This window comes from Canis lupus, chromosome 20 (assembly GCF_011100685.1).
Source record: "Canis lupus familiaris isolate Mischka breed German Shepherd chromosome 20, alternate assembly UU_Cfam_GSD_1.0, whole genome shotgun sequence".
In the NCBI taxonomy this organism is placed as follows: Eukaryota; Metazoa; Chordata; class Mammalia; order Carnivora; family Canidae; genus Canis; species Canis lupus.
Genome location: NC_049241.1, coordinates 9,063,836 through 9,088,362, shown reverse-complemented (window position 1 = coordinate 9,088,362; position 24,527 = coordinate 9,063,836). Strand labels below are relative to the sequence as shown.

Here is a 24,527-nt window from a genome sequence, read left to right as displayed (position 1 = left end):
ACCCGTGTGAAGACACAACGAGGACCAGCGGTCTGCACGCTCAGAGAGCTCTCACCAGAAGCCGGCCATGCTAGCACCCTGTCAAGGCTGGACTCACTGGCTGAGCTCCCTGCGGCACATGATTCAAAGAAAGATTCAGGTCAAGGGCTCTGAGGGTTTACCTGGGCAGGATGAACATCTGGAGAAACAATACCATTACTTGTTTCTTTTCTACCATCACGTATGATGCACATAGAGGACCTCTTATTTTCCTGGACTGTGATGTGTGCTGAAACACAAAGATTAACAGGACACAGTCCCTGCTCTCAGATACTCTTCCTTCTCTTGAGGGGGGGGCATGCTCACAATTGGAGCAGGCATCCAGGCCCTATGGCCATGTCTTTTGAACTCTGCCACCTGCTTGCTCTTCAGGGCTCAATGTTTAGATGTTACTTCCCCTGGAAAGCTTCCTTAAGTCAGACCTGGTGCTTCCTCTGTGTGCTCATCATATTCTGTATTTAATTGATTTGTTTAGTTAGCCAGTATTTACTGAGCATCTACCAGGTGCCAGGCCCTGATTTATTGTAGTAAACAAGACAGGCAGTTCCTGCCATGGTGCAATTTCCCATCTAGTGGAAGAGAGAGATGAACAATCAAACATAAAAAAGCAAAAGAAAGAAAATATCAAATGATTGCTATGATGGACTCCTGGCTTCTAACGAGGTGCGAAATTAGTTGATAAGCCACCTGGTCTATGGTACTTCGTTACAGCTGCTGAATGAACTACGATAGTTCCCATTCCAGTTCCGCCACTCATTTGCTGTGCTATCCTGAGCAAATCAATTCCCTCTCTAAACAAAATCTCTCAGCCAGAGAAGGTTTTACAGACCAAGTACGTTTCCTCCCTCCCTTGCTCCTGCTCATTCGCAAACACCCCGTCTCCATCTGGCACTGGGCCCATTGCAGCGGGAATAAAATAACGAGACCTGAGCCCTGCCCTCCAGGCCCTGAGAGGCTACCTGCCAGAGAGATAGACACTCTTAAATGAAGTATTGGTAAGACAGCAAGACTAGCCTTCTCTGGACAGCAGGCCAAAGGACCCAGAGCACAGCATAGGTCCTGTTCACTGAGCTCCAAAGATGCAGCCAGGGGTCAGCACTGGTTGGCCCTGGTGTCAAAGGGCAAGTCCAGGCATCCCTCAGAGACTCCTGCTTCCAAAAGCCACATTATCCCAGCTGCACTGGCCAGGGCCCACATCCTAATTAGACTTTCATAGTGTGTCAAGCAGCCTGCTTGGCCCGACTGCCAGCTGGGGCTCCTGTTCCGTCTGGTGGCCTCTGTTTAATGAACCCATGAGGGGGGATGGCTGAGCTCATTACAGGCAATGTGAGGCAATAGGGACCCCCGCCTATGCTCCCCCACACCCTCGCCTGTCCCCCTCTCCCCCATGTTCACACCGAAAATGGAAAGGGAGGAGACAGGCAGGAGCTGAAGCCACAGCCTAACCACACAGCCCTGGACAGCTCCAGTGACAGCTCAGCCAGAGATGAGGGTTTCCGTGAGTGTGCCTGTATCTCTGGTTTTAGGGGAGCATTCAGATCCCACGGCTGCTCTCAGGCTGCACCTGGCCCTTTCTTATCTCAGGCCAAGGAGGCAGAATGAGAATGACAGCTCATTCTTTTTTTTTTTTTTTTTTTTGCAATGACTGGTCCATAGACATGTCTGGACAAGGTGCTTTCTTAGAGCTTCACTGTCCTCACCTTTAAGATAGGGCAGGAACACCCACCCGGCCCAAAGTGCTCAGTTACTGCCCACAATAAACTGTGATGGCTGTTGTTATTACCAAAAGATAGGCCAGAGGAGGCACCAAAATGTGAGTGTGTTTGCTTCTGAGTAGCAGGACTGTGCAAGTGACTTTTTTCCTCCTGTTTCTTTGTATTTTCTAAGTTATATACAATTAGCATTTTACTTTCATCATTTGGAAAGATAAAAAAAGCAAATTTTCTCAAAAAAAATCTATCAGAAAAATGAGATTATGTGTGTGGATGGGCCTAGACAGTGCCTGGGAGGAAATTATTAATAGAAGCTTCCTCCTGCAGGCTGCGTTGGAAAAAATAAGATTGGGTAGATAAATAAGAGTGGTATTCGTGAAGATGTAATACATTTTTGCTCTCTGATAAAGTAATTTCCACAAAAGTGAGTGTTTGAATGCTGTGCATAGACGAAGGGAGATGTCTGTTTACGGAGGTTTAAAAGAAGAGCACCCCCTGGCCAGAGCAGAAGGCAAAAAATATATGGAAGAAAGTGGAAGCAACCCAGGGCCCACTGACAGGTGAATAGATAAATATGATGTGCTGCAAACACACAATGGAATATTACTAGCCCTAAAAAGGGCATACAGTACAGAGGAACCGAGAGGACCTTATACTATGTACAATAAGCCAGTCACAAAAGGGCAACTACTATGTGACTTCACTTATACGAAGTCCCTACAGTAGTGAGACTCATAGAAACAGGAAGTCCACTGGTGGTTGCCAGGAACTGGAGGGAGAGGGAACGTGGAGTTAGCATTTGATGCATATGGAGTTTCTGTTTCGCAAGATAAAAAGCATTATGGGCATGTACTGTACTGATGGTTGCACAACAGCGTGAGTATCCTTAATGCTACATAACTGTACATTTAAAAATGGTTAGGATGGTAGATTTTATATTACGTGGGTTTACCACAATTTTTCTAAATGTAGAGAGAAAAACAGGACCGGACCCAAAGGAAGAAGGAGTGGGTCGGGGTTAAAGCAAGCTGCTGATCCCCTGTGGTTGAGGGTGACTGGCTGGAGAGATGACGGTGGAGTGGAAGATCCCAGGAGCACTGCAGAGTGGCACTCTGCCCCGTGAACGTGAACGGGGTCCCCTGAGGTTGCTACCTCCTACCTGTGCTTTAGGAGGCAGGCCCAAGAGAGTTCTGCGCAAGGAGGTTTTGTTGCTGTCAGACTCAGAGGCAGTCACGCCACTGCCTGAGGGGATCTGACCTCACAAACCCAGAGCTTGGAGTGTGAGAAATCAGGACCAGGGGAGTTTGTGTATTGTAAATAAAGAAGGTGGAGAAAGAGCCCCGGGCACCCATCCTCCAGGGGAGGGAGGAAGAGGGATGCACTGAGCATCAGTTCCATGGAGAAGAGATTATGAGATCACTGTGCTGGGGGAATTGGGAAGTGGGCTGGCTGACCCCCAGATAAATGGGTCAGGATGTCCTGAAAAGAGCGAGGAGGTCACCTTGGTCCAAATGAAGCCTAGCACAAGGCCTGGTGCGGGGTAGGATAACAGCCACAGCAAGGACAATTTGCTGAGCATTTAAGTGTCTGCAGCACTTCTCCCGTGTCCCCGTTCACCCCTGCAGCATCCCGAGGCCGAGAACTGCATCTTCACTCTACTAGGAGGAAGCCCGGCACGAGATGACTGTAACCTGGGTTCCGGGGCCTTTCTGCCTCCAGCGAGTTTGGCCTCCTTTCTGCTTTGCTGCCTCCCCTCGGCCCAGCTGCCCCCACCCCCAGGCCCCCTCTCACTTGAACTGGTGCTCCCGGGAACTGCGGATCTTGGAGGAGAACCGCTCGGCCAGCTTCTCCAGGCTGCGGGAGTACTCGAGCTCGATCTCGGCTTTCCGGCGGAAGAACTCCTGGAGGTCCTGGAGCAGCTGCAGCCGGGACTCGGACTGCTGCTCCAGGCATTTGAACTGCTCCACCAGCTGCGTGCGGATCTCTGCGGGCAGAGGCAAGGGGCAGCGGGCGTTAGGCTGTGGTGGGCGCTGCACCGGGACCCTCGGCTCACCCAGGGCCCCTGGCGCAGGCTCGGCAATTCCCGGGCCTCCCCCCCCACCCCCCCAGGCCCACCCGCCCTCCCCCAGAGCCCCACCGGCATCGGCCCAGAGGTCTGGCACGTGCTGCCTTTTGTCACATGGTCTAACCCAATGTTTCCCCAAGCTGAATCATGGCATGTCACCACCACGGCTTCTGCTATATCCACACGCCGCCAGCATTATTATTTCTTCCATATGATCTAGCAAATTGGCTTGCTTTTCTTACTGAAATGAACTTATTTGAAATGAACAGTTTTGTGTCACTAAGGAGAGGGGAAAACGAGGACCGCCTGCCATCCTGCTACATGGAAAATGAACTCAACAAAAACAAAGAGTTTGTAAAACTCTATCTGGAGAGTACTGCTTACCAAAGGGACCAGAGTCCAAGCTGACTGCTCTCTATCAGCAAAAGGAAAATGGAAGTGGGGCGAGGCGCTAAAGACTTTCTCCAGATGCAGGCAGGGCTGCAGAGAGAGGCTGAGAAGGGGATGCGGGGCTGCAGAGAGAGGCTGAGAACGGGACACGGGGGCTCTTGGGTTTCAGTGTTACTTAAGGCCACGCCTGTGCTCCACATTAAATCACCTGGAGCTCCGTGCATAAACATCTCAAGTACTCCTGGAGGAATGTCACCCACACTTCAGGAAATACTGACAGCCAACCAGGTCTGGGAAACCAGGGCAAAAGTTCAGAAGCTGGGGAGGAGGAGATAAAAATCACAGGCAAATCCCAATAACTACAGCCAACCTCATCTTCAAGCCCAGAGTGTTGTCATTGCTGTCGCCCCTCTGCTTTAACTCCTTCCCAGCCATCCCACATGGGGGATATGCTCAACGCATCAGTGTCCCCGAAGCACTCTGCTCACACCAGCTCCCTGCTCAAAACACCCCACAGCACCCTTCTGCCTGAGTATTAAGCCCAACTCCTTAGCATGGAATTCAAGGCCATCTACCACCCAGCCACAAACTTTACTTCTGAGGATTTACCCCCAATCGACTCTCAAAACCATTCAAACCAGTTTTTGAAATGTCTAATCCCACCTGCATCAATGGGCACCCTGTCTGAAATGATGGCCAACACCATCTTAGCATCCTTCAGAGAAGTGGGCTTCACAGGGGTCAGCCCCACCCTGGGGTACCCAAAGGCTCCCTCAGGGGTACACAAGCAGGGAAAGTACCGGGGAATCAGCTGAAGATCCTGTTTCCACTTCTACTCTTCCCTGCTCCACCTAAGAATGTGTCTCAGTCTAGATGGCATGACTGCTCTCCTTCCCTACCTCCCTCTTCACATTGATCCTTCTCCTGCTTTGCAGAAGAATAACCAACTTCTTCAGCCAGAATATGTCTATGGTCTAGTATCCCTAAATGTCAAGATCTCTAGGTGCCAAAAAAATGGACAATTCAGAATGTTGGTGTTAGCAAATCTTCCTTCGGGATCGTGCACCCTTGCTACTCAAAGTGTGGTCTGTGGACCACCAGAAAAGCAGAATCAGACCCCAACTCAGAATTTCTGAACCAGAATCTACATCTTAGCAAGATCTCCAGATGGTCCTAAGTACCTTAAAGTATGAGAAGCACTGCCATCTACCACCCCCATCCATCTCATTATGAGAAGCATTTCCCACACTATCTTACTTTTTATGTTTAGTAATTATTTATCAAATGTGTAAAATACTGGTATTATTTTGATGAACTGTTTATGTGGTCATTGTAATGATAAATCAATCTAAAAGAAAGATATTGGGCAGCCCGGGTGCTTCAGCAGTTTAGCACTGCCTTCAGCCCAGGGTGTGATCCTGGAGACCCGGGATCGTGTCCCACGTCTGGCTCCCTGCATGGAGCCTGCTTCTCCCTCTGCCTGTGTCTCTGCCTCTCTCATGCTCTGTGTCTCTCATGAATAAATAAATAAATAAAATCTTTTTTTAAAATATAAATAAATAAATAAATAATAAATAAATAAATAAATAAAAGATGCTTAGAGTTCTATGGGCAAAGGAAAGATTTTCAATGTCTATTTCAATTTACATCCATGTTCTAGATCCAAAGAGGTATGATGGAGTAATCAATAAGAATTTCAAGTGTCGGGGAGCCTGAGTGGCTCAGTGATTAAGCATTTGCCTTTGGCTCAGGTCGTGATCCTGGGGTCCCAGTATTGAGTCCCACATCGAGCTCCCTGCAGGGAGTCTGCTTCTCCTTCTCCCTCTACCTACGTCTATGTCTCTCTCTCTGTCTCTCATGAATAAATAAATAAAATCTTTTAAAAAATAATTTCAGGTATAAAAATATATTAGATAAACTTCTGTGAAAGAAATATAAAGGAATGATGAGTTCAAGAAAGTAAAGAAAGGCACAATATGAAATTTCTGACTTATTTGAATAATTTTTGATGGATGGTGGTGGATACCAACATGTTATGGTATTTATTCCGTGATCTGGTAATTACACTCATGGCTACATACTCCAAACAAATACAGTGTTTATGTCCACCAAACAATATACAGACGAATACTTATAGTTGCTTTACAACCAAATATTAGAAACAACCCAAAATGTCCATTAAGAATGGACAAGATTTTTTTTACTCTGACATTGGCAGTCAGTGGAATACTATACAACAATGAAAAAGATGAATTACTGCTACATGCAGCTTGAATCTCACAGGCCTTACATTTCTTGAAAGAAGCCAGAACAAATGAGATCATGCAAAACCAGTTTATGGTGATGGAGGTAAGAGAAATGGTCACTCTTGGGGTGGTACTGACTGGGAGGGGGCACAAGGGGTACCTCTGGAGTGCTGGAGATATACTACACCTCAATTTGGGTGGCAGTTACCTGGTATAAAGAATTGAGTTGCATACTTGAGATCTGTGTATTCTACTCTGAATAAGTGATCCTGCAATAAAGAGACAAAATAAAAAATTGCTTCCTATGTTATTTGATTTTCATTTGATACATTTAAGAGAGTAATTTTATTCTACAAGGTCAATATTTACAATAGGGCAGAAATGATATCCTTTGTAACTACTTAAACTTATAATGAAACATTTCAGATGTCAAGTTAAAATGTATGAAGCAAGAAGTTTCGCCCCCCTGACTCCACTTAGAGGGTAGGCAAGCAAAAAAGTTTAAAACCTGCTTTACAGTCCATGTCAAGTACTGTTCCTCCCAGGGAGTCCTGGACTGCGTGGCCCTCCCAGGCCTACTCTGAACTCCCATGGTGCTTCTAGTTTGTCTCTGACTACCTCCTGCTGTTGTTTTAATTCTTTTGTGTACATGTGTCATATTCTCCTTGGCTCCTCAAATGAAATTTAAGCTCTAAAGGTGGATTTTCTCTGCATGTAATAGATCATCAGGAGATCAATATTTGTATAGCAAATTACTATTTCTCTTTACCTAGTGCTTTTACCCAAGGACATTAAGTGTTGTGATTATGGGAGTCTCACTCGACACAAACATACACACAAACACCACACACATCTCACACAACACATATACCCCACACACAGCACACCACACACACGCACACATATACCATATACTACACACATACCACACACCATACTGTACACATACACACATATACAATATGACATTATTATCCATTTTTACAGAGGAAGAAACCACAGCTCTGTGTAAACTACAATCAGGAACTTGTCCAAGGTCACATTTTGTTCTCTGAACTATATAACAAGCTACACAGGTATACCTATGACACTGCCTATGTGTTGACTTGGATCAAGATGCCATCACTCCCCAAAAGGGCAAGCCCTACCATATCAGCACAGAGTTATAAAAATGCTCTTCAACTTGAAAAATATTTTTCAAATTACTTTCAGACCATCTACTATTTGGGACTCAAAATAATCTTAATAAAAATCACTAGCATTTAGAGTCCATCATTTATTGCAGGCCCAGTGCTGACTTCTTTACATATTTATCTCACATAATCTCTCCCCTATAAGGCAGGTGCTACTACCATTCCCCACTTTCCCCCCACAGATGAGGAGGTGGAGGCTCAGGAGTAAGCAGCCTCTGTTCGTAACAGCTGGTATATTGCAATTAATCTAGGAATCAAGCCCAGATTCCTCAGATGGCAGCAACGACCCTCCAGATACCTAACTAGACTGAGACCATGTTATTTTTGTAAAAGACTTTAATCCATCTGTATTCAACCTCCTGTATCCTTTTTGTAACAAGATGGTGGTCTAAAGAGAATTATTCATCAGAAATGCTGCAGCCACTGCTCTCCTGCATTACAGGGCATAATCAGGAGCCAATGTTCTCATATTTTAGAGGAAAAGTTCATAAATCACACTATGATGACAGGGGAGGATTTGGAAAGAGCAGAGAATCTCCCCCAACTCATACCACCAGCTGGAGCCTCTAGGCTGGGTTGTGCATAGAACCTTCCAGCAGCTTGGACAGCTCAGAGTCAAATCCTTCTAGCAGGAAACGGTCCTGGCTGGATCTCCGACTGCAGCTTGCTCTGGAACCCTGAAAGGATTTGATTACCCATCTTGTTATTTCCAAATCCCTTCCAAGTTGCTCCTCCTTGGAGCTGGCACAGATTTGGGTTTTCTCCTTGAAGATTTCAAAGGAGCGACAAAAATAAAATAAAACAGAATTGCTCCCAAGACTCCATTGAGCAGACATTCCCCCCAGGGGGGCGGTTCCAGTCACAGTTCAGCACTGGGCAGCAGAAAAATTAAAAGCGGGTGGGGCAGGGAAGAAAAGGATTTTGGAAAGTCAGAAAAAGCTCTTTGCTGTCAGAACCTTGGAACTGAAGATGACCTCTCCTATCACCTGGTGCACCCTCCTGGTTTTACAGACAGAGACATGAGGCCCAAAGAAGGAGCAGAACTAATTCTGACACCTGGACTCCTGAAGCACAGCTCTTCCATTGTCACTCCCCTAATAAAATTCCCCATGGCTCCCTATGCTTGTAGTATCAAAGCCTAACTCCTGTGACATTCAAAGCCCAAGAATCTACAGCCTGTCTATCCATTCCCTATTAAAGCTTCTGCTTATTCTCCTGAAATAGTCTCAGCAAAGACCACTGTGGCTGTGCCAATGCCACCTGCCATCGCAACATTCAGGGCGATCAGTCTTAGGGATGAACTAGTATCCTCACCCTCCCCAACCCACTCACAACTACAGCCTCACCAGCAGAGGCAGCAAGCAGATCTTCCTCAGGTTCAAAGTCATTAGACATTCTATTTTTTAAAAATTAATAGATTGTTTTTTAGAGAAGCATCAGGTTTACAGAAAAACTAACCAGAACGTACAAAGAGTTCCCTCATATTCCCTCCCCTTCACACTTTCTCCTATTGTCAACATCTTGCATTGATGGGTGTGGTACATTTGTGACAACTGATGGGCAGAACTAATATGTCACTATTAACTAAAGTCCAGAGTCTGCATCAGGGCTCACTCTTTGTGTTTTACACTGCATGGGTTTGGACAAATGCACGGTGTCATGTGATTATCACTATGGTACCATACAGAGTATTTTCACTGTCTAAAAATCCCCCATGTTCCACCTATTCATCCCTTCCTCCCTCCTCTCTACAACTCCTGAAAATTGCTCAGCTTTTTACTATTTCTCTAATTTTGCCTTTCCCAGAATGTCATATAGTTGGAATCACACATTATGTACACTTATTCATAAGCTGGCTTCTTTTACTTAGCAAAAAAGTTCCTCCATGTCTTTTCTTTAAAAAAAAAAAAGATTTTATTTATTTATTCATGAGACTCACAGAAAGAGAGAGAGAGAGAGAAGCAGAGACACAGGCAGAGGGAGAAGCAGGCTCCATGCAGGGAGCTAGACATAGGACTCGATCCCTGGTCCCCAGGATCACAACCTGGGCTGAAGGTGGCTCTAAACCAAGCCACTCGGACTGCCCTCCTCCATGTCTTTTCATGGCTTGATAGCTCATTTCTTTTTATCACTGAATAATACTCCATTGTATGGAATAATATTCACAGTTTATTTATCCATTCACCTACTGAAAGATATCTCGATAGTTTCTAATTTGGGAGAATTATGAATATTTTGTGCAAGCTAAATATATTTTCAACTCATTTGGAGAAATACCTTTTTGTTAACTAACAAACTATATTTAAGAGCAGTTTGCAGGAAAAGAGGAGTTCTATTTTTAGATAAGAAATACAGAAATTTTAAAAATTAGTACAAAATTCAAAAAGCAAAAAAAAAAAAAGAAAGAAAGAAAGAAAGAAAAAACAAAATTCAAAAGGCAGATAGGATATAAAGAGAAAAAAATCTCTCTCCCACCCCTGTCCACCAGCCACCTAGTACCACTCTAATAAGGTAGGCAAGCTACCAGATTCCAGTTACCCTTCTAGCAACCTTCTAGAAATAATGGCATATTTCAAATACATTCCCCCCCCCACCATTTTTATTGACATGACAGCATATCATTCAGTGTTTGGTACCTTGCTTATGTCTTTTAAGAATACACTGGGAGGGGCACCTGGGTGGCTCAGTTGTTTTAAGCATCTGCCTTCAGCTCAGGTCATGGTCCTGGGAAAGTGCCCCCCCCACCCCACTCCCATGGGCCACACATCACTCAGGGGAGAGTCTGCTTCTTCCTCTCCTTCTGCCCCTCCCCCTGCTCATGCTCTCTTTCTCTCTCTCAAATAAGTGAATTTTAAAATCTTTTTAAAAAAATAAGAATACATTGGAAAGATCAGTCCATATCACTTTATAAAGGATTTCCTCATTCCTTTTTACAGTACTATAGAATTCTACCATAAAATTAAAAAACTTTTAGCCCAATCCCCTTGTCTGGACCTTTAGGTTGTTTGTAATCCTTCACCATCACCAACAATACTGGAATGAATAACCCTATGCAAGCTTCATTTTGCACATGTGCAAAATTTGTGTGATGAATTTTTCACAAAGAACTATAGGAGAAAAAGGCATTTGCGTTACTACTTGGCATTACCATTTTGTGTTACTATTTTGAGATTGCTAAACTACCCCTCTTCTGAAATTGTACCAACTTGTACCTCCACCAGAAATCTATGAGCTGGTCATAGGGACTACTTAAAAAACAGGTGTGTGGGATTTGCCTCAAAATAACTTTGGGTGGGGGGCTGGGGCATGGCAGGCTTATAAGTAACACTAGATTGGCCTTGGAGTTGATTGTTAAAGTTCACTTGTGGTGATGGATATGAGGAAGAGGCTTGTTATACTATTCTCTCTACTTTGGTAATGTTTGAAAGTTTCCATAATTAAAAAAAAATTTTTTAAGGAAAAAAAAGGGGGGGGGGGGAGGCAGACAAAGCCAGAAACTTGATACAAAGCCTGCAGCTTCAGTTAACGGGTCTGACCAGTTAGAAATTCCAACAACTTGTCCCTAGAGGCCTCTGCCCCCAGCCTGCAGATGGGTTAGAAAGAGGGGTCAGAGTGTGACCCTAAGAGTAACTTTAAATGTATCTTCCCAGGCCCCACCCAATTCTAACTCTTGGATCCTGTTCTGATAACATGGTAACTTTTCTGACACCTCCTGGGATGGTGAGGTCCCACCCTCACAGCACTTTCATTCTGAAAATCAACATCAAATGAGCATGTGCCCCCTCCGCTCCAGAGAGGCAGCTGGCATACTCTCCCCGGTAGAGTTTCAGAGCTAACAAGGAGGATGAGCTGTATGGTACATTACAGCTGACAGTGCTTCATTACATCTATGCATAATCCTGCCTCATTTTCACCACGTCCTATAAGGCTGGTGCTATTATCATTCCTATTTCATAAAGGAAGCCATTGAGACTCAAGGAGTGGGAGTGATTTGCCCCAAGGTCACCCAGAAATTGGCAGAGCCAGAGTTCAAATCCAGAGTAAGGGGCAGACAAGACCCAAGATTACTGGGTCTCCAGTACCTTGGTCTCAAGGTACTTTCCCTGGGGGATCCAACGCCTCCCCTTTCAGGGATCATGTCCCGCTCCACCTCCTGTCTCCATTGTGCACTCCATCTGTCATCCTGGTGCCATTCTCACTGGTCCTGGCTGTCACTGTATCCATCCTGGTGCATCCTGACCTTGACCTCAAGCCCTCCTGTAGTAGGAGGGAAACAGCAACTTGGAAGCATAATGTAGCAGGCTCTGGGCTTACCTGCCCAGGGAATTCAAATCCTGGCCCTGCCACATGTTAAGCTAAGTAAACTTTGGCATGTTTGTTTCATTTTCCTGCAACTCAGTTTCCTTTGTAAAATGAGGATGATAATAATCTATCTCATATTGTTGTAGCAATAATAAATGATCATTCGAGAAAGCTCTTGGTTCAGTGCTCTATTTTAGCATTGCACTGTCCAACACACTGTGGCCACTAGCCGTATGTGGCTATTTAAATTTGGTTAAAATAAAAAATTAATTTCTCAGCTGCACTTGCCACATTTCAAGTGCTCAAAAGCACATGTGGCTAGTGGTGACCCTACTGGACAGAGCTAGGTATTTCCAGCATCACAGAAACCTCTAATGGGTAGCATTGTATTAGTTAATAAAAGCTCTAATTAGCTATATTATCATTTATTATAATTGCTTTCTGTGCCCAGCCCAACAGCCATCATCCTGAAAGAATCCACTGCAATCCAACTCCAGCCTTATGGGAGGGAGGTAGTATGGCAGAGTGAGTGGACAGACCCACAGAGCCTTGACTCCAGCCACTGTCATAAGGTGGAATATTGTCTGTGCCAGATATGCATTAGGAGGTCTTAGACAGGCAAGTCATTTTTCTCTGAGCTATTTTCTCATCTGTAAAAGGCAGGTAACTATGCTCATCCTGCAGGGCTGCTGCAAGAATCAGACTAGAAATGTGTACAATGTGCCACGCACTCAGGAAACCCTAGACAAACAGCCTCCACAGTGAGGTGGCACAAGCTCACAGGCTTTGGGTACATGGGAAGGGTATATGCTCACAGGCTTCGGGGACAGCCAGACTGGGCATAAACCTGGTTTCTTCCACTTTATAAAAATCACTTCAGCTGAGTCTGTTTTCTCATCTACAAAATGCAGAATAATAATACCTTTCTCTTGGATTTGTTAAAAGAGAGATGGTATGCATATAAAGTTCCTGGCAGGATGCCTGGTGTATAGTAGATAAGCAATAAATGGCAGGAATGAGCCATCACTGCTACTGTAGCCATGTAGACTAAGCATGGGGCACACTAGGCCCTAAGCTAGGTGTTCCCCCAGGCCATCTCACACCCTCCAGACACAACTCTGACAAGAAGGTTGTATCATCCCTGGGCACCATCCCTGGGGCCACTCAGCGCTGGGTTCCCTCCGGCTTCCCACCCTCTCCAAAAGCCTGGGCCTGCATTTTATTCCTTCCCTGAGCCCTACACAGAAAGGCTCCATTGGCCCGCACCCCGACCCTTCTCCCAGCCTCCCATTTGTGAAGAGGCAGCTTGTCGGTAGGTGCCTTGAAGACCCCCTGAGGGCTCCTGGGCTCTGCGCCACCACGCCACACCGAAGAGCACCAGCTGCTGGGCCGACCCCAGCCGCCATGTGCTGTTTCCCGGCAACCAAGACCAGAAGGCCCCTGATATGCATGCCACCCTCCCCACCTGTGCTGCCTGGAGAGCCGGCTGGGTGGGTGATGGGGAGCAAGCTCCTCGGTCCGCTCTCTCTGCACACACAAACTGGTTCCTGGCGCTTTGTACTGTTTCCTTCTTTGGGCCAGGGACCCCTACCAAAGACATGAGTCAGTCTTATATTAACCTTGACCAAGCCCATTCATCATGGCTTCTGACCACCAAAGGCACAGGGAGGGGATGGGTATCACACCATAAATGAGGAAATTGAAGCCCAGGAGAAGGAAAAGGACCTGCCTGAATCACAGGATTCAAAGTCGGGCTGGCCTGGCCCTGCTCTCCCCAGTCAGAGTGAATCAGCCCTATAACAGAACTGTTTCCAAAATCTTCTCACCACCTCAGCCCTAAATCAATTGGGAGCTGGGTGATGCAATGCCAAGAACTGGACCTGGGATCAGACTTGCTAAGTTCAGAGACTGGCCTTGAAGCTCACTAGCTCAGCAAGTCAGTAACTTGTCTGGGCCTTGGCTTTACCACCTGCAAAATGGAGGGAATAACAGTAGGTAAGTATTGTGCTGAGTGCTTCCCATGAATTGTCTCCTTATCCAGGCAAAGCAGCAAATATTTTCTTTATGATTTTATTTATTTATTCATGAGAGACACAGAGAGAGGCAGAGACACAGGCAGAGGGACAAGCAGGCTCCCTGCAGGGAGCCTGATGTGGGACTCGATCCCAGGACCCCAGGATCACACCCTGAGCCAAAGGCACTCAACCACTGAACCATCCAGGCATCCCCAAAGCAGTGAATATTATGCTACAGACTTGGGAGTAGCTACTACTGTTACCTGATTTTGCAGAAGAGGATACTGAGGTACAGAAAAGTGAAGTGATTTGCCCAATTTCACCTAGACATTAAGGAGTTTCTTGGCTCCAAATCTGTACCACTTGCCAAGGATGTCTCCTGAGCACTTGCCATACATACTGTACCAAGTCAGCCAAATTCTTACTGTCTGTCTTCAGCCATCTACTATTCCTCAGAGTAGCGAAAGCCAGGCTTAGCACAGATAATCAAAGCACATCAACTCCTGAGGCTTCCTTGAAGCAAATAACATCTGCTTCCAGATTTCTTGGAGGGTGAGGGAATACATCAGCTGGGTGAAATGACTGGCATTTCCCCTCTACCTCTCACCACCACTCCCTCACCCAGAAAGGAAGCACAGTACATGGGCTAGTGCTTTGAAAAATTAACAGTTATTTAACAATGATGATGATACTACTATCAACCAGTAAAATCTTCCTCTAAGGGAAAGGAAAAATATGGTCCTAAACACACTAGGGAATTAGCATTGGATATACATCCATGGCTGAAGTGATGAGAAATAGGAGGGAGATTCCCACTTCCGGTCCAAAGGCAGAGACTGAGTTCCTGAGCACCTTTACCTGGATTACTAAACTAGTTCCCTCATTCAGAAATGGGACAGGATAGTAGGTGGGAGAGAGGTTTCCCAAAAGCATCTGTGCCTATCTAAATAATAGCCATTACTTCTCATGAAGAAGTCAGACAGAAGTTGCCTCCCGCCTTCCAGATGTTCAGCAAAATGCAAAGAATGGTCAGAATAAGGCCACGCCTCCTCCTCCCAGCAGCTCTGAGATAAAGTGGGCCGTGATCAATTTCAACACGAGATTAATATTCAGGGCTTTGCTGCCCAATGGTCCCTGAAGGACCAGATGCATTTAAATGGGAAGAAATCAGGATTCATTAATGCTGAATTTCCAGCTGCGTCCTCTGATTGAGGATTCTTCTTTTTGTTTTTAATCCTACCCTGCTTCTAGAACTAAAATAGAAGTCAGAGAGCTGGGGGCCAGCCTGGAAACATCCTAGTGTTTCCCAAACAGTCAGAGCCATCTTCACAATGTGTCCTCTCTAAAAACCATCCATCCTGTATTTATTCAATGTATTTCTTTAAATTACCTCGCTTTTTACATGGGATACTTTATAGTACACCATCAATAGAAAAACCTGAATCACTCATCATTAATGGTAGGTATCTGTAAAAATAAATATAGCAGACACAAAATAATGTTATTAAATTCTACCTAGATTCTGTTACCTGAGACCTGTTTTCTTTTTGATAAAAGGAGTTTGGCAAGTATTCAAAGTAGTGTCGAAGGCATACTAGCACCTAATGGAGACTTTTCTCCTTAAGTTAATTGGAAGGGTTGAAAGAGAGTTAAAAAGAAAATAACTGTTTATTTCTGTGAGTCACTGCTATTTAGTTTTATCTCTGTGAAACACCTAAAATCATCCTGCATATATACCAACAGTGCTGCTCTGTCCTCACTTCAGAAAATGGTGGTGGGTCCAACTCCTTAATTCACAGAGGAGTCAAAGAATGGAGAGTCTCATCCAATGTGGAACCAGAACCTGGGTCTCCCAGCTGCTTGGCCAGTGCTCAGCTATTCTGACTACAGTTCATCTTATGCAAGTCCTTTCTCTCCTGGTACAACAAAAGGCAGCTAGCACAGTGCCAGTGCCTGCCACCAAGCTGTGAATATTGATTCACAAATATTTTTACAAGAATCAATTAACCAGTCATATGAAGTGATGTATGTGGTAGGCTGAATAATGATCCCCAGAAGATATTCAGCTCCTAATCCCTGGAAACTTACCTTAAATTTGAATGTTACCTTAAAAGGCAAAGGACTCTGCAAAGGTGATTAAGTTAAGGATCTCGAGATGAGGAGATGATCTTGGATTAATTACCCAGGTGGACCCTAATTGCAATCACAAATGTCCTTTTGGAGAGAGAAAGTAGGAGACTGGCACAGGTAGAAGAGGAAGAGGCAATGAGACCGCAGAGGCGGAGATTGGAATGATGCAGCTATGAGCCAGGGAATGCCAGCAGCCAAGAGAAGCAGAAAGAGGCAAGGAATGGTTCTCCCCTAGAGCCTCTGGATGGAGTACTTGGGCTCTCCCAACATCCTAATTTTGGCCCAGTGAAACAGAATTCTGACTTCAGAATTGTGGCTTCTAGAACTGTGAAGGAATTAATGAGTGTTGTTTTAAGTCACCAGGTTTGTAGTAATTTGTTACAGCAGCCATAAGAAACTAATACAATATACATCACACCACTCTGAAAGCTCTAAAGAATGACAGAATAGGGTTGAAGCAGTAAATGATATACCCAGTCAGATGGCCAGAAGAAGGAGGGTGTCAGCTGAGACCTCATAAGGGAGAGAGCTGGGAAAGGACTTGCAGTATCAGTACAAGGAGGGAGGGTGAGGAGGACATTGTGTCATACCCACCCACAAGCATTTACTGGTTGCCTACCGTGTGTGTTGGAAAGTGTGAGGAAGCAAGATGAAAATATGTATACAGTAGGATCCCCACTCTCAACTCCCAATGTGCTGGAAGATAAGCCATATTTAGGTAAAAAATATTACCAGAATGAGATAGAATAATTCCCTTTCTAGGATCAGAGGCATAAGCAAAAAAAAAAAAAAATGTATGTGCAGAGATATTTATCATAGTATTGTTTGTAAAAGTGAAAACCTGAACACAACATAAAGCATTCTGGCACGTCCATGCAATTCTCGTGCAGTTTAGAAACCACATTGTATAATAATAATGACCTTGAAAAATGCCTGTAATATATAGCTAAATGACAAACATCAGTTCCAAAAATAGGATTATAGTTTAGCCCTCCCAAAATGTAATTTACACATAGAGAAGACACTAAATATTATACACCAAAATGTTAATTGTTGTTATCTCTGGCTGTTGGGATCACAGATCTCTTCAAGTCTTCAGTAAATATTTACTGAGCATCTGTGTACTAAGCTATGGCTCTGCAAACTTTTTCTGTAAGGGGCTGGATGGTATATATTTTAGGCTTTGCAGGTCATACAGTTTCTGTTGCAACCACTCAGTTCTGCCCTTGTAGCACAACAAGGTCAGAGACACCATGCAATGAATGCACATGGCTGTGTTATACAACTTTATGTACAAAAACAGGTGATGGGCTGTACTTGGCCAGTGTGCTGTGGGTTGCACTCCTGTACTAATCACTGTGTTTCTTCTGTATTCCTTTCTTTAAGAGAAGGAAGGAGAGAGAGAGAGAATCTTAAGCAGACTCCGTGCTCAGCATATAGCCCAATCCGGGGATCCATCTCATGAGATCACGACCTGAGCCAAAATCAAGACTCAGGCACACTTAACCAACTGAGCCATCCAGGCAGCCCGGTGCTGCTTCTATATTCTTCATAATAGGCATTACGCATCTAATACTGGGAGAACCAGTACATTTTTGCAAATACCCAATATCAGTTGGCCCTGGGAAGGCCGTGGTTGGGCTTAGTAGAGTGATAGCTCCTCTAGAAAGGGACAATCTTAAATATCCCCAGGGGTTATTAGGCAGGTAACAGAAACAATACAGAGAGCACAGGTCTGATCAAATATATTCAAATTCACTCTTTAACGCTAACACTGTATTTCCTAAACAAAAACAATCTATAAACCTCCAGCTTATGACTCCAGAAAACCTTTCCAGAATACGTCACTTTAGCCAGTGCCAGCCCTGCTGGATTCAAACCCAGAGCATGGTTGGCAGCCTCCACTCTGCCACAGCTGTCCCCAGCCTGACCCCCGTTAACTCGTGCTGAAATGACCAGCCCAGGCAGGAGCTGCTAATCTTCACTGAGAAGGTGCCTCCGGCCATATGTGCAGTCACCTGACAGTAATGGGATGCAGGATGAATTTCCCCGACCTTCTAATGAGAATGCCACACAGAAGAATATCCAAGGCCACAGTGAAGCCCAAATATTTTATGCACATAGCAGTTACTGCTCATGAAGGCTTGCCACGGGATGGAAAGGCACTACATCAGGCTGAATGATTTATGTTTCTGAAAGCCATGTGAGTTATTGCCCATTACCTCATCCTGGCAACTTTGCAAATTCTTGCCAATTGATTTTTGTAAAGGAGAGAAGGAGAAACAAGAAGGTAGACGTCTAAAAACAAGAAGGGTCTGACTTTAGGCGTGTGTGTGTGTGTGTGTGTGTGTGTGTGTGTGTGTGTGAGAGCGCATTTTCTTTTTAACCTTTGTAAAACTCTGCAAAGGTTTTCAGAGGGAATCTTTGTCCATTCTGTAACGGGCGGAGATGAAATTTGCAAGGAGGTCAGTGAGCGGGGCCTGGTTATTTGAAGGAGTTTCATTTTTACGGTGCACATCAAGCAAGTCCTTACAATCGCTACTATCAATTCTACTGTCAGTCAGCAAGCCTTCAAGAGAAACTCTTCAGGAGACCCTCCATGCCTCTGAGGATAGATAAAGTGCAGCGAAATGCAAAGAAAAGGAATCAAGTACCTTCTCAAATACCCAGTCCAGCAAACTTCTAGGAAAAGTCTTAGAAAAAAAACTAAAAATCATTATAGCTGCCTAATGGCTTAATAATGGGTCACAAGCCTGAGCGCAGATAATGCTGGCATACGTAACATGCTGTGGTCTGGTCAGGTTATTTCAGACTCAAACATGGACCTTAGAGAATCAGTTCTGCGTCTGTTCCAGGCTCTGCCTCAAGGCATTAAGCTCATCCATGAATTGGGATTAATGATACCTACACCTCTGAATTGTGGTAAAATCAAATTAGGAAATATATACATATATGAAAGAGTTCTGTAAACAGTAAAAAGTTATACAAACAGGTGTGATTCTTCTCATTGTATAATTATTATTCCTGTATAAGACTCTATTACCTGCCAATTTGAAAAAAAAAGTGCTGCTTGTACACCCACAGACTATAATAGTGACACAAGATCAACCAAAGAGGAAGAGGTTACAGCTCCCTTAGCAGGCACACCTCCCAGCGTAGTAGCAAATTTCCAGTTAGGCTCGAATCCAATCATTCACACTTGGGCTCAGTGCAAGCACTTACCACCCCAATATAAATCTATTTGTCCTCTTAACGCAATATGGAACTCTTTGCCAAGCTCATATTTCATGTCTTGAGTCCTATTACCAAAGAGGAAAAACACCTCGTGTTTATGAGCTTGCCACTTGGCAGTACGGCGTCGTGGGTTCTTTCTGTTCCCTGCTCAGGCGAGAATCTTTGGTGAGACTTTGGGCAAAGGGTTTCCCTACTCTAGGTCAGTCGGTCAATGGGTTGCTTTTGAGGTCTTGCTATGAACCAGGTTGTGGGCCTCAAATTTCACAGAAAGTGGGGTCATTGGAATGAGGCCAGTTTCAGCACTGAGATTTTATTATATGCCAAACAAGTGGGTAATTTCTTCTTCTAACGCACTGCTGCGTCCCGTTTTGGCATAAATCAGGTTATATGCTCAGAAGTCTCATAAGAATCATCTCAAGGCCAAGGTGCCCACCACCTGCACCAATCACGTGGAGATGAGCTTCAACCCCCAGCCCTGCCCCTCCCTTCACCTCTGGTAATTCCTCCTTGGCACTGAGGTGAGCTGCCCAGTGCAGTCTGCTCTGGCAAGAACACAACAGTAACAGGTTCTAACTTCCAAAGACTCACTGACAGTCCTCCTTCCTGGATGAGGGAGGATGTTGTGGGTTGGTTCATCGGGGAAATAAACAGATAAAATGCTATTTAATTTTGCATTCCCATTTCCAGGACTGAGCCTTTTGGATCCTGAAAAGTCTTTCATGGTTGGAAGCATCAAATAGCAACAAGCAGAGACAAATGCCAGTGATGTTGACTCCTTTTCAGTGTCTTTTTTTTTTTAAGAGATTTTTTTTTTTTTTATTCTTGAGAGACAGAGAGAGAGAGAGAGAGGCAGAGACACAGGCAGAGGGAAAAGCAGACTCCATGCAGGGAGGGAGTATGACGTGGGACTCGATCCCGGATCTCCAGGATCACACCCCGGGCTGTAGGCTGTGCTAAGCCACTGCGCCACCGGGGCTGCCCCAGTGTCTGTCTTTGAATGGTCAAGGGGCACTTAGCAAAACCATGATCATGACAACCTCTCAGTCCCTCACTCTCTCACAGAAAAGGGACATCACAGACCTACAAGCACCTGACACGGAGGGTGGCAATCTAGACCTGGTCCTACTTTCAGAAATTCTAGAAACTTAAGTAATCATCAAAGACAGCATTTCCTCCCCAGGGAGTTCCATAGACCCCTGTGCCCATGAGATGCCCCTTGTTCTACCCTGAAACTCACCCCTTCCCCCAAATATTCCCTATGTGAGGAAATGGCACCTCTATTCCCCTACATGCTTTAGCTAATATCTAGCTATCCCTTACCTCTTGCTTCCCCCATGTCTCAAGGCATCCATCACCAAATCCTATCCATTCTACTGCCCTAACATTGCTGAATTTATTTATCTCTATCTCTACTACCTCCACCCTAAAGTCCCCATCATCTCTGAGCTGGGCAGGCACAAGAGCCCCCATATTACTTTTGTGCCCCTCCCAATATTTTCAAATCAATTCTTCTTTGGAAAGTAAAAACTTAATTTATACCACTCCCAGCAAGTTTCTATCCTCCCCACTCTCCACCTTCGTGTGACCTATGGAAACTCTACATATGGTCTCTCTATCCTTCCACAGCCTCATCTGGTTCCATGTGCCCCTATTCACTACCTTCCAGTCCCCACCTTTCTCTCTACTGTTTGAATATACCAAATTCTTTCTTGCCTCAGGGTCTTTGCACTTGCTCTTTGTTCTGCCTGAAATGCCCTTCTCTTCTCTCCATTTCTCCCTCCTATCCCATCTAACTCCTATTTATCTTCAGGTCTCAGGTCTACTTATGGTGTTGCTAAAAGCATTAGATGAGATTATGCATGCAAAAGTGCTTGGCACACTGCCAGAGAATTCAATAAATGTTACATATGCATTATAAATGTTTAAATCTGAAAGTTCATTCTTCTCCATGTCTGTGTATTCTTTCTTTCTTTCTCCTCTCAATTAATAGCTTTATCTTCAACTCTGGCAAATCTTTTCACAATGCACAGGAGGGAGACAAAAATTCTCTTGTTTCTACTTAGACCTGGAAGTCTCACAGATCCTTTCCTTCCTCTCCATCTTCTATTAACTTTATGTTTTACTCCAGTACTCAAAATCTCCCTTTCATCCTCCAATGTGGATGAGCCAATTCATATCTAACTTTCTGTTTCTATATTCATTCATTTGCACGTTCACTCAAGATTCACTAGCATCTGCCAAGGCCCATGTGAGGACAGGAGGACACATCTGTAGGAATGACGGAGGACCTGCCCTTGAGGAATTCAGCAGAGACCAACATACACAAAAAAATGACATGACAATGAGCTAGAACAGATAGGCACAAAACTGCTTATGGGCACACTTCAAAGGAAGTAGAGACCTCTGCAGGGGAGATGGCAGGGGCCAGAGTGACCAGAGAGGCTTCCCACCTGGCCTTGAAGGATGAATAGGGGGGTTCACCAGATTAGGGGACACAGCAGAAAAGGCAGCACCGTTATGGCTTCCCCCAAACTTTGGCTTAGAAGGGGGATGAGTGAGTAGGCAAGGGCCACAAGGTCTGGAGGTACACGGCCTGTCCAGGGACTGGCAAAGAGTCTGATGAGACTGGAAGCTGGAGGTTAGTTAGCAGGATGCAGGAGAAGCTCGAGTGGAAATGGTTCCTTGGAGCCAGTGAGTGAGCAACCTTGAAAGACACAACCAGGGGCTTTGACTTTACCCCCACTGTCAAGGTTACAGAAAAACCTGATGGCAGCATGAAGGACAGGAGAATTATGGGTAGAGGAGACGGGTGATAAGGAGACCAGTTAGGAGGCCACTGTAAGACTATAGTCAGGGACAGGGAGAATCAGTGGGGAGATATTTATTAAATTCCTTCCGTAAGGTATGCATTTTACACATTTGACAAATTCTGGTTTGCTCACTTTTACAAGAGCTCCACGGATGTGGTGCCACAAGGCCAATGTCAAATGCAGAGTTTGGGGTGGTAGAGGTCACGCACAGCCCTTCCCTTGATGGTGCACTGCTCGGAGTCCCGCTCCACCCGCGGGTAGTGGGGATAAAGATGTGATGTGTGGCTGCTGCTGATACAATACACGCAGCTTCCAGCCTCAACTTCCAGGCTAGGTGTAGGGCAGGCAGCCCAGCATCAATCTGTGAAACGGACTTCATAAACCTATAAAGAGGATGTCAGCCTGAGAGAAAGGGTAGCTTCTAAGTAAAATATAAGTGTCATGTTTACCCCTCACCCAGTGAACTCCTACTCACTCTCACTTCAAGGCCCAATTCAGATGTGCCATGGAAGACACTGTGAGATTTCATTTCAAAGTATGGCAAAGTTGGACATAAGGACTTCTTCTGTACTTTGCCTTAGAGGATGGCCCTGGGGTGACACAGACCAGTGAGAACACAGTGGTACCTGAGGGAATGTAGTTTGAAGAGCACAGGACTAGGTCTTGCAACAAGAATGGTAATCCCACAAGGGTACCCCGAGCAGGGTCTTGGCGCTTGGCAGGAAGCAGACACCAGCTATAGCCCCAGCAGACTTGTTTGTGGCATATGTGAGATACTTTGTGAAACCTGGAACTGCTGGGCCCCTGCCTGGTTTCCTTGTCTGTAGAGGACATGGACGTGGGGTTACTGCAGTCACCAGAGAAGTGAAGTTAGGGATCAGGACCCTCTAGGGTTGATGGATCTTGAATCAGATTCAAAACCCATCTATGCAAGGCAATTTCACTTACCTGATCTCATTTAATGCTGACCACAAACCCAGAGGAGCTCATGGATGAAGACACTGAGGCTCACTTGATAAGCTCCCCAAATCACCTCTGTCAGCATGTGCCTCAAGCCAGAAACTGAGCCAAATAAGGCTCATCCCCCCAAAATGTCAGCCACCTTGGATTGTTGCTCCACCGATGCACCAGAGTCCCCAATACTGGGGATAGAATTATTGGCCCGATGAACACTTCCAGAGAAGATTCCAGGCACAATGATTCATGAGAGAGGGAAAAGAAAAATAACAATGTGCTGTCAGCGAAGAGCGTTCGAGGGCTTCCTTTTGCGCTGCAGGAATTGGACGCGCTCTGAGCCAGGTGTTTCCACAGGGCCAGCCAGATGACGGCCCTTGGAGAGACGTGAAGCCTTAGGAAGAAAGGAATGCAGCCCGCACTTAGCCATATGAACAGATGATATGGTGCAAGCCAGAGTCCACGGCACTCAGATGAGCGCCTAGACCCTGAGAATTTATTACCATTCTCTGGCCTCTCTCCCATCCTGCAAGACCCAGCTTTCAAACCCCCACTTTCTGAGTTCAGGAATGAAAGGCCTCAAGCCCCACCTTCCACCCCGTGACTGTCTCCAGAGCCAGAGAGGGGATGCTGTTTCGATGGGTGTTTTTCCTCCAAAGCCAGTGAGAGAAATGCCCACGGATCAAGTTTAGTTCAAGTGCCCAAGAGAAACTCCCATTAGCATTTCAGAGCCGCCTTAATCACCAAGGACCAGAAACTTAAGGGAGGGAGGGAGGGAGGGAGGGGGGAGGGAAGGAGGAGGAGATGCCTGCTTCTCCAGAAACAGACTTTTTTCTGAGGAGATGACCAAGTAGGACTAGAAAAAGAAAATGCCCCTGAAAAAACACCAGCCCTAGTTTCTTGACCTCGGGCAGATAACAGGCAGAGAAAGCTGTGGCACAATCACCACAATTTTGCAGGCAGCACTTCACAGTGTTCACATAGAAAAAGAATGCCTAGAAAGTCCTGCTTGCCATTGTCTTGGGCTATGGAAACAGAATAATTTGTTCCCGACCATCTCATCTCCTGAGGAGACAGAGTAAGTGCCATGGGCTAAAGCCAGACTTGTCCACTAGCTACTTTGGCAAAGGTGGTCCTGTGTCTAATAATACCTTACAACCACACAATGCTTGATGCTTTCCAAAACCCATTTACGTCCATTATTCATTAGACTCCACATGGCCTCTATGCACAGTGGAGGACCTGAGATGTCCAAAGCCTAGGTGTGGGGCCAACAGGCAGGTTCCTGGTCTCGCCATCCCCCCTCCAGTGCCCCACACTCCCCGCCAGTTCTGTTGGGTGGGTGCCTATGGAGGAGTCACCCTGCTTCCCACACCACAGCACTTCATAGGTTATAGTCCCTTCTAAACTCTGAGCATGGGATAACGAAAGAATGAA

General features: G+C 45.4%; 1 protein-coding gene across 6 annotated transcripts in view; it reads right to left on the bottom strand.

Annotated features, from left to right (window-relative positions):
* SRGAP3 (SLIT-ROBO Rho GTPase activating protein 3) overlaps positions 1–24,527 on the bottom strand; it is a 326,045-nt gene that overhangs the window by 127,617 nt on the left and 173,901 nt on the right. For all 6 annotated transcript variants that reach the window (XR_005374626.1, XM_038565770.1, XM_038565767.1 and 3 more), the window contains one exon: positions 3,543–3,735. Coding sequence is in view for 4 of the 6 variants with exons in the window: in XM_038565767.1 (XP_038421695.1) it covers positions 3,543–3,735 (193 nt within the window). In the remaining 2 variants the exon portion in view is untranslated. The remainder of the gene's footprint in view (positions 1–3,542; positions 3,736–24,527) is intronic.